General features: G+C 33.8%; 1 protein-coding gene across 1 annotated transcript in view; it reads left to right on the top strand.

Annotated features, from left to right (window-relative positions):
- The window catches only part of LOC143200288 (guanylate cyclase 32E), a 123,501-nt gene that overhangs the window by 63,577 nt on the left and 43,023 nt on the right, over positions 1-16,901 (top strand). Inside the window, exons 6-8 of the mRNA XM_076410713.1 lie at positions 1,648-1,725; positions 1,791-2,044; positions 14,398-14,543. Of these exons, the coding sequence (XP_076266828.1) occupies positions 1,648-1,725; positions 1,791-2,044; positions 14,398-14,543 (478 nt within the window). The remainder of the gene's footprint in view (positions 1-1,647; positions 1,726-1,790; positions 2,045-14,397; positions 14,544-16,901) is intronic.

Raw genomic sequence — 16,901 nt, 5'->3', positions numbered from 1 at the left:
AGAAAATATTTAGACTATCTCAGCAATTTTTTAAAATACAAATTCAATACAAAAAATCATAAATAATTCCTATTTTAAAAGGTCTATTTTACTGTATACTTACTACTTACTACAGAACTCACCTTCATTCTCAATACAAAAATAATAACAAACACAACCCAGTTTACTAGTAGAATATATTAACTTTTATAAGGTATTATATTACGTTTCTAGTATCAGGAATATAGAACAGGATGTCATTGAATTTAAAATAAGTTATTTCAAAGAAAAGAAATCGAGAGACAAAGAAAAGTTGGGTTTAGGAAAATATATTGTCTTTTAAACAGTAAATATACGTACATTTTTTACCCTCCAGATATAATCTATAGAACTAAATAGTTTTCTACTTTTTCTAATTAGTAAATTCTACTAAATATAAGCTTTAAATTACCAAATATATATGAGCAATACTTACATTATACTTATAATTACAATTATTCCAGAGAAAATTTGTAGTCTGGAAACTTTCGGCATATGTGATAATGCTGGAAATTCCTGAGATAGAGTGATGAGAGTAGAAACAACTAAGGTTATTAAATTAATAGAACATAACTATAGAAAAAGGTATTGTAAGATTTGCGTGCACAGATATGATTGCAATTGTTCAAAATTATACATGAGCATTAGGTTAGAATATATGAAGAGAAAATGAATACTAGGTGTTTTGTAGATATGGTAAATGCATTAGGCAGTGGTAAATATTATCAAAAACAGCGTACACAGGTAGTAGTAGAGGAAATAAAAAATAGAGTGATATCAAGATGACTTGAAAAGTAAACACACTATCGAAGAAAACAAGAACTAAATGTAAAAATGTAAATATGTTCTCGAAGGCAAGTAAAATACGTTACTTTGATATATAAATGTTAGTTAGGTGGATTAGGTCTTCAGGGAGATATCACTACTTAAAAATATGTATCTTGGGTGGCGTGGAAAAGAGTTCAATGTACATATATTAAAACACAACCCTAACCTACGAACTAATATACCTGTGTTCTTAATTGCAGTTTTAACTCATTTTAATTCATTGTTTCAATTGTTTTATTTAAATTAGAATTTTGTTATATATCAAAACCAAACTAAACTAAAACTCAGAGTTCATGAGTCAACTTTGCTACGTTTTGATGATGCATTTAGAAATACATATAGAACATTGAATAGACAATAATAAATATATTTCCATATGTATGTTTGATGACATCGTTATTCATATTTGTATAACATTTCTAAAAACATAAGCTATAACACTCAACACCTGTATCTAAAATAAAAAATTACTATATGACACAGTATGTGAAGTAGTATTATAATGAACACAATGTTTAAATAAATTAAAATTGTAAAAGACTACTCACTTAAATATAATGTTACAAAAAAGGACTTATGTTTTCTAAACGAATTCATTTTATAAACTTCAAACCTAACTTTGCACAACCACGATCTTTTTCATTTATTATCGTCGTTCATTGTCCAGTTTTTATCATAAAAAATCATCATAATTCATTAAAAATTCTGAAAAATGTGTTTCTATTCTTTCTTAAATGTCTACTCTTACTTAAAGCTCACAAGATTCAATAACGAATACTACAAAATATATTTTTGTTACAGTATTTTTGGTTTTGGGACACCATTATGAACACCTTGGTCTTATGGTGGCCATGGAACAGAAAAAACTCTTCGATAAAGGTGCGTATATTAATTACAAACAACTCCATTACTCAGGGTTCAGTAAAACGAAAACCTTAACACAGGAGAATATTTCGTTGTGGGCGTGGATATCGAACAATACGACAATAAAAACCCCTCCAAATATCTACGAGGACTATTGAGAGACGCGGACTTACCCAACGACCCCATTGCTCAAAGAGCCTACAGGAGCTACCTGGGAGTGGTGCCTTCCAGTCCCGTAGGCTTCGAAAATTTCACGGTCTTGGTGAACAGCTACATGGAAAGGCCTCCGTTCAATTTTCCGAATCCCTTGTCATATTTTGGCGGTGGTAAACTGGTAAGTTAATCACCTAATATATTTGATTATATATATGAGTGTTTCATGTTTATTTATTCCTTATCAAAATAAGGAATCAGCGATACCTATTGTTGGATATTAATCTAAACCATTGTTAAACAACCTAATCTAATAGACTAGATGATTGTAATAAAGAATTGCAAAGATATCAATTTTAATAACAATATACTATATAGAGATTATTAAAAATATAATTACATTAAAATTAAAAGTAGGATTACTGATATTTTCCAAGAAACAAAAACATTAAATTTCATTCACCGTTTCCTAGCCATCATTTCCGCATTCCAACATTTGAAATTTTTAGCGCACTTTGATTTTATTTGGATTATTTATCTCATATTTCAGAGTTAAAATATTGATTTTGTGTAACCAACAAAAAAAAATATAAATGAACAAATTGAACTGGTATTTATCAATGCAAATAACTTAAATTTGCCCACAATCCATTCGTCGATAATGACTGTATTGACTCACAATAACTGAAACTCTTATAATACTAAAATGAATGGGTATTCCAAAGACCAAAGACAACTATAACAATAACACTTGGCCAGGCCACCAGTTAGTGAATAATAGTACAATAGCCACTTAGGAACTGTGAGAATTGTACTATTGAAATAAGGTGCCCTATATTTGCTAATACAAACTAAAATTATATGGATGATAAACCTACTGAACAATTTTATGATGATAATTTGAAGATACAGATGCAAATCTATCTGACAGGGCCACCAAAATATTAATTTTACATGGTTGACAGTAAATACAACACAAAAAAAAGTTTAAATAATCCACATGAAATTTTTAGAAACTCTGTATTATATCAAATTACCATGTGATATTTGGATAAATAGAGTGCACATATTGTAGCTTTAATGTTCATTTTAATAATAGCCTTACAATCTTATAAACATGTGCAACTACAATACTTCATCATGTACTTTACAAAATATGTGTTTATGCATGATTTAACATATAAAGCTGGCAGTATAAAGGTATGCCTTAATATATAAAATTATAACATATGAATTCTTAAACTAAGACTCTGCTTGTTTCTTTTAGTTTTCTTGACTTCAGCGACATTTGGTTCATAAATTAACTTTGGTAAATACTGTTCAATATGCTTGAAATTTCTAATTGTCGTAACGCACATACCAGGCTGTAAAAGCTTGATAAAATTGTTCAATCACATATAGCATCAGCTTATTGAAGTATCGGGTTCAATATTCTTAATAAGTTTAATATCTGGTTTGTTGTACATTAAATAATATATTATGTTGGTATGTTATGGTTATTATTTGATGCACAACAAACCTGTTATTTCATATTGTTGGCTTTTCATAATCTAACCACGATTGGATTTGACGGACACTTGTTGAAGTCTTGAATTTAATTCATATTTCTTTTTGTATTTCACGAATATATGGTCAGTAATAAACAGCAGTGAATGTCTATTGATTTCAGTTGTGAGCCCATTTCCTCGTAGAAACATATACTGACTTCATACACACTTATACGACTGAATCAGTTACATTATATTAAATATAATTTTCAATATTATTCGGTAGCCGAAAAAAAGAATAAAATTAGCAGAGGTCTAACCTCAAATATAATCAACATTGTTAATTACCTCAATATTAGGTTAATTACACTTTGTGCATAATTAAAAATACTTCATATAGTAAATACTTACTTTAGAATGATCTATTTATTGTAATAAATGACCGATATCCAAACTATACTAGCTGGTTCTTGCCTGACAAGATTTTTCTGTCTTAGAACGAAAATACACAACTTGTCTTGTGTTTTTAGACATACATAGTATATCTGATAATAATATAATATTATTAAAATAATGTACAAATAGGACCTGTACCCTTACAAATCGTCCAGTGCAACTAATACAAATGCTTCACCTGCATAATTGGAGCGTTTTGGGCACTCATTTAAAATTACACTATTTCGTAAATTATTCCTTCAAATAGAGTCTTTTGAAAAAAATTATTATATTTCCGTTAAAGTAAGAACGTAAAATTATCATAAAGTAGCTTTTCAAAAATAATAATCTAACTTATTACCGACACACTGTATGTAACTTAATAGTTCAATTGAAAGGTCCCCGGCCTGACACATAGATGGGGCTACTAGAATTAAATCCATACAATATACAATATTTAGTTGGCCCTAACCCTCAAAACATGCGTGTATAAATTTGACAACTATCGAATCATTACTTTGTGAATTATAGCATTTTGAGTGAAACAACTTTTGTTATTGTGAAAAAAATGAATAAAAAGGAATTTAGCGTGTTGATAAAATATTGATTTTTGAAGGGAAAAAATACAGTTGAAAGAAAAATCTGGGCTTGATGTTGAGTTTCCGGATACTGCCCAGGAAAAGCAACTATCAAGGATTGGTATGCTAAGTTTAGACGTGGAGAAATGAGCACCGAAGGCTGTGAATGCAGTATACGCTCAAAAGAGGTTGTTACCGACGAAAGCATTTAAAAAATCCACAAAATGATTTTGAATGACCGTAAATTGAAATTGAATGAAATAGCAGATACTATAAATATATCAGCTGAACGTATACGTCATATCACTCATGAATATTTGGGTATGAGAAAGCTCTGTGCAAAGTGGGTGCCGCGCGAGCTCACTTTTGACCAAAAACAAGTTTATAATTTGAAGAAGTATTTGAAGATGATCAAGCGTAATAAACCCGACTTTTTACGTCGATATGTGGCAATGGATGAAACACGGCTCCATCATTCCGAAGTCCAATCAACAGTGATCCGAGTGGACTGCACACGATGAACCCGCTCCAAAGCGTGGGAAAGCGCAACAGTCGGCTGGCAAGTTTATGGCGTCTGTATTTTGGGATGGAGTAATTTTCATTGACTACCTTGAAAAAGGAAGGACCATCAACAGAGACTATTACATAGCGTTATTGAACCGTTTGAGGGACGAAATCGCCGAAAAAAGGCCGCATTTGAAGAAAAAGACTGTGCTGCTGCACCGTGTCACAAGTCAGTGAAAACGATGGCAAAAATCCATGAAATGGTACTCGAATTACTTCTACATCGACCATATTCTCTAGATCTGGCCCCCAGCGACTATTTCCTGTTCTCGGATCTCAAAATAATGTTCGCTGAGAAGAAATTTTCGAAATCCTGCTAAAGCCATGCAAAACAATTCTGAAATAATATGTATTGAGTTCCATCCCTCAAATGGGTCATATTCCTTTTTTCATTATAAAATAAATGTAGTATAGAAAACGACGGATTTGCTAAAGACTTTCAACCCTAATATGCAGTCTAATATATAAACAACTGATTTAAGAATAATTATTCCTTTAATTTTTTATTTGAATCGGTACGCTGATTTTAACCCAAGGATAAGTCCTTAGGATCTTTATCCATTAGAAAGGCAACCTCTTAGTACCATAAGGAGTTGCCTTTCTATGTATGACTATTTGTTTTACCCAGTTGACTAACTTTTTTTACTAATCCCTTTTACATTTAACAATAGATTTCATTACGGGCAACATTTTATTTCTTTTGTATGGTGTCGAAAATATACATATATAATCATAATGGATGACATTAAATAAGAACTTGCCCCGATCACTTCGCAAAACAGATTATTTTAAATCGATTTTTGTCGTTTTGTGAGCCAAAGCTTTCTTTTATTTGCGAATACGAAAGGATCTTTTATTGACTGGTGGCCATATAATCCAAGCGTCCGTTTTCAGTTGAATCGAGAATATTCATATCGTATTTCTCTATCAGATCGTTTGTTATTACTATATTATGGGACGGCTTTGACGCAGATTTTAGGTAATATCTAGAACGTTTTTTTTTGTGATTGGTGGAATCTTAAATTCAAATAAAAGTCATATAAATAAAATTCTTTCAAGCAAAATAACATATTTTCTGTGTTAAATGTACAATATATTTAAGATATTTATATTCCAATAATAAGTCAGAGCTAATTCCAAGTATGTTATACGCATGATACCAAATGTACCGAAAGGTCATTACTGTTTTTATATTTCGAAAAAAAAAGTTTTAAAGAAAATGGAAAAATGTATTTACTCAATATATTGGCCATCTTTTTCATCTTTTAGGCAATCTCATCTTATTGGTACTATCACAAAAAACTGTTTGCCCTTTGAGCAAAACCATTCATCGGGTCATTTTCTAACTTCGAAATTGGCAAAGTGCTGATCAGCAAGCGCGAGTTCTATTAATGCGGAAAGTTGATACTCGGACAGGGCAAGGTCGGGAGAATATGGCGGGTGCAATAATATGTCACATCCAAGTACCATCAAGGCTTTCTTGACCGGTTCTGTGTGAAATATAAAACATATCATGCAGTAAAATCACTTTACCGTGTCTTCGGGCACGTTCTGAATGTTTTTAGATCAATGCATGGTTCAAATGGGCATTATGGACAAATCCCTGATATTAAAGATTGGTCGAGTGAAACTAGTAAATCCGAAAATAGTAACTGAAAGTGCACCACCGAAACAGTCGATAATAAAAGTAATAAAATCACGCATCAAAAATAGCTACTGAAAGTGGTCAACTGAAACAGTCCATAGTGAAAAGTAATAAAATCAGTCGTAACAAGAATAGCCACTGAAATAATCGATAGTAAAAAACAGTAAATTACTAAACAGTCGATAGTCGTCTTCAGTCGGTAGTTCCTAAAACTAATTACAACAAAAACCAATGAAATAGTTTGATTTAAAACACAATGATTCTCCGAATAAAAATTCAACATAAGAGAGACAAATAGCAAAATGTGATTATGCGCCTTATATTCTGGAAAGAAAACGTAATGTACTAACTTCAATACTTACAAAATAGAGATATATACTATATATCCGATCTGAAATACTTGCGACCAATAATTAATCGCTGTCTTTCTACAGATGCCTTGTTCTGAGGGTAACATCTTACATGTCATATTAGCTGTTATCCCCCTATATCGACGAAATCCGCCACCCCTAAATCCTCTAAGCTTTACTCCGCTGGATTTATTGCTCAACGCGGCTTCTATAATTTGTTTCAAATCTTTATTTAACGCATATTTAAATGGCAAGTAGTCCAGCAAACACCTTAGCTTAATTTTTAATATTAGACTCCTGCATACATTATTACTCCACTGTATACTTAGCAAGCGTAAATATTGTGCTTTGATATAAATTTAATAAATATTAGGTACGTCTCTAAGTAAATAAAGTGATTGTCTGTTGATTTATAAGGTTCGTCCATCGATCGATGGACGAACCAAGGGAGTAACATTTCATTTTCATTACTGTTACAATTACAAAAACCTAAAAAAGGCTATGGCTACATTAGTCTCTGTTAGTCGCGCTTTTTTTCTCAAATTAGCGAACAAAGTTTGAGCTCGTGTTAAAATATTGTAAATCCCCATTTCAGATCCCTTAAAACCCGTTAAATTTCGGTTCTTTAGGTCTATCAATATTATATTTATGACGAGATGTCAAATCCCCAAAAAAAAACATGAAATTACCGCAGATTGAGGAATTTTCGATAAATTGGCAACGCTGCATATATCGTTTAATAGTGTTTGAAATGTAAACCTATAATTTTGTTTCGAAAAAAACATGACGAAAACTTAAAAAGCTTTTCCATCAAACCATTATCATCCGTATATATCGTCCATTCAAAATAGTAGTGACACACGTGTTCAGTATGTGTCTGTCGAAAGTTGTAACTTCGTTTTACACTCAGACAATATTTTCCTTGTCATTTTATGCAATATAAAAAGATATAGAATGCTGTTTGAGAAGTTTGAACGTGTAACCGAAAGAGCTTGCAAAATGTGTCCGTTTGTCAAACAGCTGCAAAATTCTTCAAAATTGTATAATTACGGGTTATAAACCGGCAAGCGTTGTTCTAACGCTATGTTTTAATGAATTCCGCCGCGGTTTTTATTGAAAATATTCTTTTTGCCCGGTGCAGCTGCACTGAGTAGTAGTACAGGCACGGTCACTAAAATATCTCAAAAAATAAAAAACAATATAACACCAAAAAGAAACCGAGTTTATGCGAAACAGGTGACGAATCAAGATCAGGTTGATGTCAGCTATATCAGAAATCAAAAAGAAACGTATAAAAACAGTAAGTATTTTTTCAACCGAAACATAATTTAATACAATAATTTCAGAGAAAATTGTTAGTTTGGAAAGTATCTATTAAAATCCAAAAGATATACAGCTCTCTGAGGGATGTAGAACATACCTTCATACACTGTTGAGTAATATAGGATTTAAGTGGTAAACGATAACCCACGGAGACGGGATCAGCTGCAATCGGAGATGTAGCAGGACGTCGTTCGTCTTGGGGCGTTCCGATTTGTTTGAGGGTACCTACAAGTGCCTTATGTCTACCGTTTCGTGATGCAAGGGTGTTCCTGTGTTGATGTTATGCATGATGGGCTTCTGTGGTTTTCACCCATCAGGCTAGTCTCGTAGGATAACGTCTACCATGTGATGTCGATGGGTTCCATTCCTCGTGCTCTTCTTCCATGCACGCGTCTAGCACCTGTTGAATGGCTTGTGTTGAGCTGGTTTATCTGTTGAGGCACTTCGATCACGTCGGGGTTACCAATCGAAGGAGTGTTCGTCTGGTCGGTCGGAATGTGTGGTTGTAGGTGCGATTGTTTGTCCGAAGACTCACTACTATTTTGTGAAAGGAATTCGTACGGGTATTGAATACACTGGTTGAATAAAAACTTGTCTATTGCGATATTAAATGATATATGTAATCGACGGGAGAACTGACAGGATATAGGTTAGGTAAAGGAAGTACGGTAGCACCGTGAAAGTGGTAATGTTACAAGGCGGTAGAGAAAAGAAAAGAGAGCGAGAGCGTCGTTCTGGTGGTTTTTTATAGCCGGAAACCGTACGGTACTAATCCACCAGAGTTGCCAACCTATGACTTTGATGTAGGTATTTCGTATTCTATTATTATTTATTATTTGTATGTATGTACTCTGTGTACTTATTATGTAGCTTTAATCTCAGAAGTTTTGTGTATATCTAGTGTATATGCAGAAATAAAAAAAACGAGACGTTGTTTGAATGGGAATAAACAGCCCAAGTTAGCTAGACAGATGATGTGTGTATGCATATCGTTTTCTAGAGGAATACAACAGAGGAAATCATGAAAGTATTACTCACAGTTTAAGCCAAAAATGAGCCTAAATGGGGCGATAGCAAAATTACATTGAAGGTAAATTTGATTATACTACATGAAAAGTTTTAGTGCAAAGTTATTCCATATATAGAACGAATTTTTGTTGTGCTTTAAAATGTTAATAATAATGTTGTTTTATTATATTGTTAATAGGTATATAAACTGTCGCTTTAACTCCTCGATATTACTATAATAAGAACACGGCAGTAATTTTGACATATATCATGCATTTTAATTTGTTGTTGCTGTTCTTTGAAATATTACCTTTCGGTACATTTTCTCAAAAAATACTAATTAAATACTAAATAAAAATACTAAATAAATTAATTCTAAAAATACCTATAATTTCGCTAAATATATTATTGTGTTAAACCAACGAATAAAATATTAAGACACAGACTTAGTCTGATTTCAGTACGAAGGAGCAAAATGATAGGAACTTTAACAGATTTTATTTGCATCGATAGCACCAAAGAAATATAAAAAAAGGAAGAGACACTAGAGACAATATTGATTATATTTTTCAAAAGATATGTTGTGTTCTCAAATGGGTTGCAGCTTTTTTATATTTAGATTTAATTATTTTTCATTTATATATACATACATATATACAAATGCAAACAAAAACATATATATATATATATATATATATATATATATATATATATATATATATATATATAAATATAACTTTAATTGGTGAGAAGAATGTGACATCAGGGGTTATTCACGTGATACTTATAAATTGTGATGAAGCATTTAAATGCCTTCCTAATGACATACTTTCTTAACAGGTGTCTGTAATAGTAATTCGAACTTTCCAATGAAATGCAGCGAAATCCTGCTAAGGTCATGCAAAACAATTCTGAAATAATATGTATTAAATTAATGCTCTATATACTACTCTATGCTACACAAGTCGTCAATTACCTCAAAATAACAGATTGATAGATTATTTATACATTTTTGCAAATGTCGAGTTTTTAATTGTCACGTTTTCAAGTGCATTTCTGTCACGTATTACTTTTTTGATTTCTACAAAATAAAAAAGCCACCGAAAGTTAACGTTTACTGCTAGAAGCTTACAGTAAGCAAGCTCTAACCACAAGAACATGTAAAACATTATTTCGGTAAATCAAATGTGGTTTGAACCGAATTCAACATTCAAGAAGATGAAGATCCACTACACAATCAGAAACAATTGACAGAAAAGTTGAATGAGAGCCAAGTCTCAATTTGTAAACCATTACAAGTAATGGAAAACATCCAAAAGATCGACACATGTGTGTATTATCAATTTAATGACAGTTATAAATGTTATAACAACATCAATCCCAATTACCGATTTTAATCCACTTTAGTTATATTCAAATCTGAAAAACGGTTTGAAACGTCTTAGTTTACGTTGAACGTATAAAGGTTAACGAGAAGAAAGTAATTTTTTTTCTTTCAAACTTAAAAATGAAAACCCTACAATATATTCATTAAAAAATTCACGCTCTGTACTCGATTGTTTTAGTTTTCCTCGAAGCATCTTTAACCCACGTAAAACCCGCCGTTCTCGTCGTCCCTCTTTCACCATCCTTCCATCTCTCTCGCGACCCTGACAGCTTTCAATCTCCATTACCGTCCTGCCTGCTTTATTTCATGGGAGTGGAAATTGCAAAATAAAACATTGCTATTACAGCCCGGTGTTTTTTTCTTCTCCCCCGCCCTCTCATCATCGCGGTTTTGGAATTATAATTTTTTCTATAACAAGTTGTTGGGCGGCGCGAAGAATAGACAACTTCGGCGGCGGCCCGAAAAGTGAGTTTCCAGTGAAAAAGTTCTTTTATTATTATTATTCGGGCCGAGCGCCGAATCGCCGAGTGGGCACGGAAAACAAAAGAGAAAAGTTTCGGTTTTTATCGTCGTGTTATAATCTTTCGACTCGGTTTCGTTCTTCTCTTTTCGCTGACGGCGTCGAATTTTAAAACAGTTGAAATCTCAGCCGAGGAGCGTTTTTCATTTGTTTACCTATGGTCTAATGAGACTTGATAGGTATATAGTCTATCCAAAGTAGCAGTGAACTCACGTGATCCTAATGTATGATATCAAAACGTCGTAATGTTGCCGCATTTAAATTTGATTAACGATATTCTAATACAAATAAAATAATAAAACAAAACTATTATAACATATAATTTATTTTAACATCATAGTACATCATATCTTATCGAAGGACTTAAGCCACAATTTATTAAACAGCCACAATAGTTTTTAGATGAGAGTAACTTTATTATATTTACTTTGAACTCTTTTCTAAATCACCTATGGTATCCCCTGAAAGTGTAATCAACCTAAGTAATAATTTTAGATATATCTAATGTATATTGTGTTCATTAATGAACATATTTACCTTTTTATTTCAAGTTATTGTGCCCTTCGCTGCTGTGTTAACTTCTCATATCATTCTGATATCACTGTAATTCTCCTTATAAATGAATCTTTCACACTCCAGAATAAATTTTTCTATAGTTACCCTATATTAATTATACAGTCACCTCTAGTTGTTTCCATCCTCATCAACCTGCTTTGGACGACGAATGACCTGTCGACGACTTGGCATACAATTCTCTTCTTGATATTCTTGTTCAACCAATCTGAAGGATGTTATTGTACACAATCCTTTTTGCATGTATATGTTTCTCGACCTGCATGTCTATTTTAATTATTTTTATCCACATCTTATAAAAATTTGAATTAACTGAATACACAGTGATAGGGAGGAAAACGTTACCCTCTCTCTGTACAAACAATACATCTGTACTTCTCTGTATCTTTTTTAATAGTTCTTCACCTTATTCTTTAACATTGTATCTTCAATATTTAATTTATGTTTTGCAAGTCATTCCTTGATTAGAGCCTTTGCCGGCCACTTGTTGGGATACTTTGTGTTTCTAGTTTAGGGTAAATTAGATGGCTCGGTAAATGGAGGTGAAACGAAATGAAACAGTGGCGTTTACAGTATGTGACCGTTATTTATTGAAGTTATATAAAAATGTGGAAAATACAAAATAGATAAAACGGATGGCCGCGGTGTTACCTGGTGACGAGGCTTGGGCAGTCGATGGTGGCACGTCTAAACCAAACGATGGTCGAGTACTGAATGATTGGAAATACCCTTCAATAACGTCCCAGATAAACGTCTCGGGGTTGCCAGCTATTCGTTATCGGGTTCTAGTTGGCGCTGCTGGCACCCCGCCCGTGTTCAACATCCGGGATTATATTTCTGGATATTTTGTAGACCGTTATTCCACTATGTAAAATTCGACATGCCTCAAGGTCGCTACACCAGCATTAAAAACAACACATCTGAAATGAGTTCTTAAAAGCTTTTACTATTTGCTAAAAAAAATCTAATCCAATATTATTCTAACTTTTTACTGTCGCGAATGTTCCATTTTGAAGTACCTATGTCTGTATATAAATTGAAATAGCATGTCTCCCTTATTTTTATTTAATACTATTGAAAATTGTTTTATTTTAAGAACAATGTTTGGAAGTTGCATTGGATCTCTTCAAATGACCTAATCTCCCTGATTCATTCATGCTTCCCGACGCCATCCGCCATAGATTCCAAGTCCAATTCAACCAGATGATTGCGTGGTACGATTGGGCGGCTGCCAGATTAACCCGAACCAAAGTCAGGCTACTCTGTTCCACCGTAAGTGTGGTTCCGCACTTATCGCCCCCAGAAGGTATCATACCTCGATCTCCAGTTCAACCGCAGGTTCCAATGGTCAGTTCAAATGTAGCACGCTATTTACAAATACAATGAGCCTGTGCAGCCTACTATTTCCACTCCTCTGCAGAAAAAGCAAACTCACAATCTCCCAGAAAGCGACTCTGTATAAGATGATAGTCCGTCCTGTCTGCCTTTACAGAGCACATGTGTGGTACAAGTACGTCTCTGAGAGACAACTTGCACTACTCCAAGTATTTCAGTTCAGAAAAGTCCTCGCATTACTCAATGCCTCATGGTTGATGAGGAACGTGAATACTCATCAGGCATCCTGTTCGTGAAAAGTTTCATGAACATGCTCAGTGTAAGATTTTCTCTTCGCACCTTATAACACGAAAACAACTTGATCAAATCCCTACCCATCGCAAACCCCGGTAACTAAACCAACTACGATAATCCCAGTCGTATCCCAAGGTCTCTTTCGCCCGCAAAATGTCTCTATCATAAACCCGAAGCTACATCAGTTATGGAATATGACATTCCATATGCGCATGGAATCATTTTCATTGGCTACCTTGAAAAAGGAAGGACCATCAACAGCGACTACTACATAGCGTTATTGGACCATTTGAAGGACGACATCTCCGAAAAACGGCCGCATTTGAAGAAAAAGAAAGTGCTGCTTCACCAAGATAATGCACCGTGTCACAAGTCAGTAAAAACGACGACAAAAATCCATGAATTGGGCTTCGACTGGCTTCCTCGTCCTCCGTATTCTCCAAATCTGAACCCCAGCGACCTGTTCCCATTTCCAGTTCTGAGATCTCAAAAGAATGCTCGCTGGGAAGAAATTTTCGTCAAACGAAGAGGTCAATTTTGAAACAAAGGACAAATCCTACTACAAATATAGTATCGAAAAGTTGGAGAGTTACTATAATCACCCTTGAAGATAATTATGTTGAATAAAGAAAAATTTTAAATTAATTTTTCCAAAAAAATGTGTTTTACTACGGTAGGCTAGGGGCTCTTCAATTAACCTGTTATACTGTGAAAACAAGTTTTAGTTATATATCATGTATAAGTTATTCTCATTGCTCTATTATGAGAGAATTATTACATAAATTATCGTCAAAATTCGAATACAGGGCGATCGCTAGTACGTATCCTAGGACAAACCTGTTTAGAAAGCTTGCATTTCATTTCAAAGGTCTTGCCATGGTTTAATCACAGTAATAAAAAAAGAAACCTCAGACCAAATAAATACGAAACAATTAACCCTAATGTAACTGAAAAGGATTTTGTTTGTTTTAGTTAAGATAAAAACCAATGGACTTTCGTCAAATGTTATTTAATTTTTCCTTTCTCTCCATGCAGATCCGGGCCGAAGCCGCTTATTTATACGACGCCGTCCATCTCTACGCCAAGGCCCTAATGGAGGCGATGGATAATGGACAAGACCCGCGTAATGGTACGGCAATAATCGAGGCGATGACGAACACCCACTACAAGAGCGCCATGGGGTAAGCTGAAAGCTCCCGCCGCGGACATTTTATTTAACGATCCTACACGCTCCGATCGAAAGAAAGGGTTTCCCGTATTTATACGCGCAAAAAAAATCGATAGACAACCGATCACACAGCGGAAAGTGCTTTGTTTTACGGCCAATATAACTTTATAGATTCTATTTACATGTATTTTATATAAATATATGGCGGAGGCATTGGCAAAATCTAGCTTGTAGGCTGAAAAGTCGCCAGTCATTGTCGCAGGATAAGAAAACCAGGAGTTTATGCTTCGAAATATCTGTCACCGTTTATACAAATCGATATAACAAATCAATTGAAAAGTCCCCGGCCCTGACACATATATTGCGCTACTAGAATTAAATCTATATGCTTTTAGTTAGCCCTCAAAACACTCAAAAGATGCGTGTATAAATTTGACAGCTGTCGGATCATTAGTTTGTGAATTATAGCATTTTGAGTAAAGCAACTATTGTTATTATGAAAAAATGGATAAAAAGGAATTTCGCGCGTTGATAAAATATTGCTTTTTGAAGGGAAAAATACAGTTGAAGCAAAAACTTAGCCTGATGCCGAGTTTCCGGATACTGTCCCAGGAAAATCAACCATCAAGGATTGGTATGCTAAGTTTAGACGTGGTGAAATGAGCACCGAAGACGGTGAACGCAGTGGATGCCCAAAAGAGGTTCTTACCTACGAAAACATTTTAAAAATCCACAAAATGATTTTGAATGACCGTAAATTGAAATAGAATGAAATGGCAGACACTCTAAAGATATCAACTCAACGTATACATCACATCATTCACGAATATTTGAATATGAGAAAGCTCTGTGTAAAGTAGGTGCCGCGCAAGCTTACTTTTGACCAAAAACAATGACGAGTTGATGATTCGGAGCAGTGTTTGAAGATGATCAAGCATAATTAACTCAAGTTCTTGCGTCGATATATGACAATGGATGAAACATGGTTCCAACATTTCACTCCGAAGTCCAATCGACAGTCATCCGAGTGGACAGCACACGATGAACCCGCCCCAAGACGTGGGAAAACGCAACAGTCGGCTGCCAAGGTTATGGCGTCCGTATTTTGGGATACGCATAGAATAATTTTCATTGACTACCTTTAAAAAGGAAGTACCATCAACAGCGATTATAACATAGCATTATTGGACCGTTTGAAGGATGAAATCGCTGAAAGACAGCCGTATTTGAAGAAAAAGAAAGTTCTGCTTCACCAAGACAATGCACCGTGTCACAAGTCAGTGAAAACGATAGCGAAAATCCAAAATTTGGGCTTCGAATTGCTTCCCCATCCACCATATTTCTGTTCTCAGATCTCAAAAGAATGCTCACTGAGAAGAAATTTTCGTCGAATGAAGGGGAGATCGCTGAAACTGAGGCCTATTTTGAAGCAAAGGACAAATCGTACTGCAAAAATGGTATCGAAAAGTTGGGGGGTTGCTATAATCAGTGTATTACCCTTGAAGGGAATAACATTGAATAAAAAAACTAATCTTGCCAAAAACTTTGTTTAACTATGGGTAGGCCGGGGACTTTTCAATTTACCTGTTATTATAGATCATAATACCACTTCGTCATATTTAATAATAGCTAGAAATTAGAGTATCTGCCTATGTAGTATATGCCTATATAGCTAAATCAACCAAGTAAAGCATATTCGTCTAAAAGTTCGAAAAAGGACCGTAAAACTGTTAAAAAATCACAACAAACTATAATAGTAAATGTAAAAATTATGATGATTATGCAAAAATCTGAGGATGGGTAGGATATTTGGTAGGATACATCCTACGTGTGTGTATATATATATGTTTGAAGTATTACTCTTCCTTATCATCCAATCATACAGCTGTAGTAAGTACAACACTTTCCTAACTACCTACCTTTCAGCATTAACGGTATGCAGTCTTTTCCTGTACTTCTGTAATGCCTATAAACTGGACGATTAATTTATATTACTTATATATAATGCCCGTACTCTTGTCAAAATTCAATTGTAGAATATTATTCTGGGATTCATATTGGCTACTTGTACTTCCTTCGATATTGAGTCTTATAGCATTATTAACAATAAAATACTATTATATAAACAGGCTCAAATTAATTTTTTTCCCATGACTCTTCTTACCTTATTGTATTTTACCTAAAATTCATTTGTAAGATAATAATCACATCAATAGTTTTGTGAAAAATACTACCTTGGTGATATATAAGCTTATTGACTTCGTCAAACTTCATAACTTCTTGTCTTCTGAAAAATTATTTAGGTAATAATATTTTTTCTTTATCATCCTGTGGCTTCCAACTTGTTTAACATTTATATTATGGATCCGAC

The sequence above is a fragment of the Rhynchophorus ferrugineus genome, unplaced genomic scaffold (genome assembly GCF_030347505.1).
Source record: "Rhynchophorus ferrugineus isolate W39M unplaced genomic scaffold, kcgeb_rfMv2 rfM7, whole genome shotgun sequence".
Classification (NCBI taxonomy): Eukaryota; Metazoa; Arthropoda; class Insecta; order Coleoptera; family Curculionidae; genus Rhynchophorus; species Rhynchophorus ferrugineus.
This window is presented reverse-complemented; position numbering and strand designations above follow the sequence as displayed.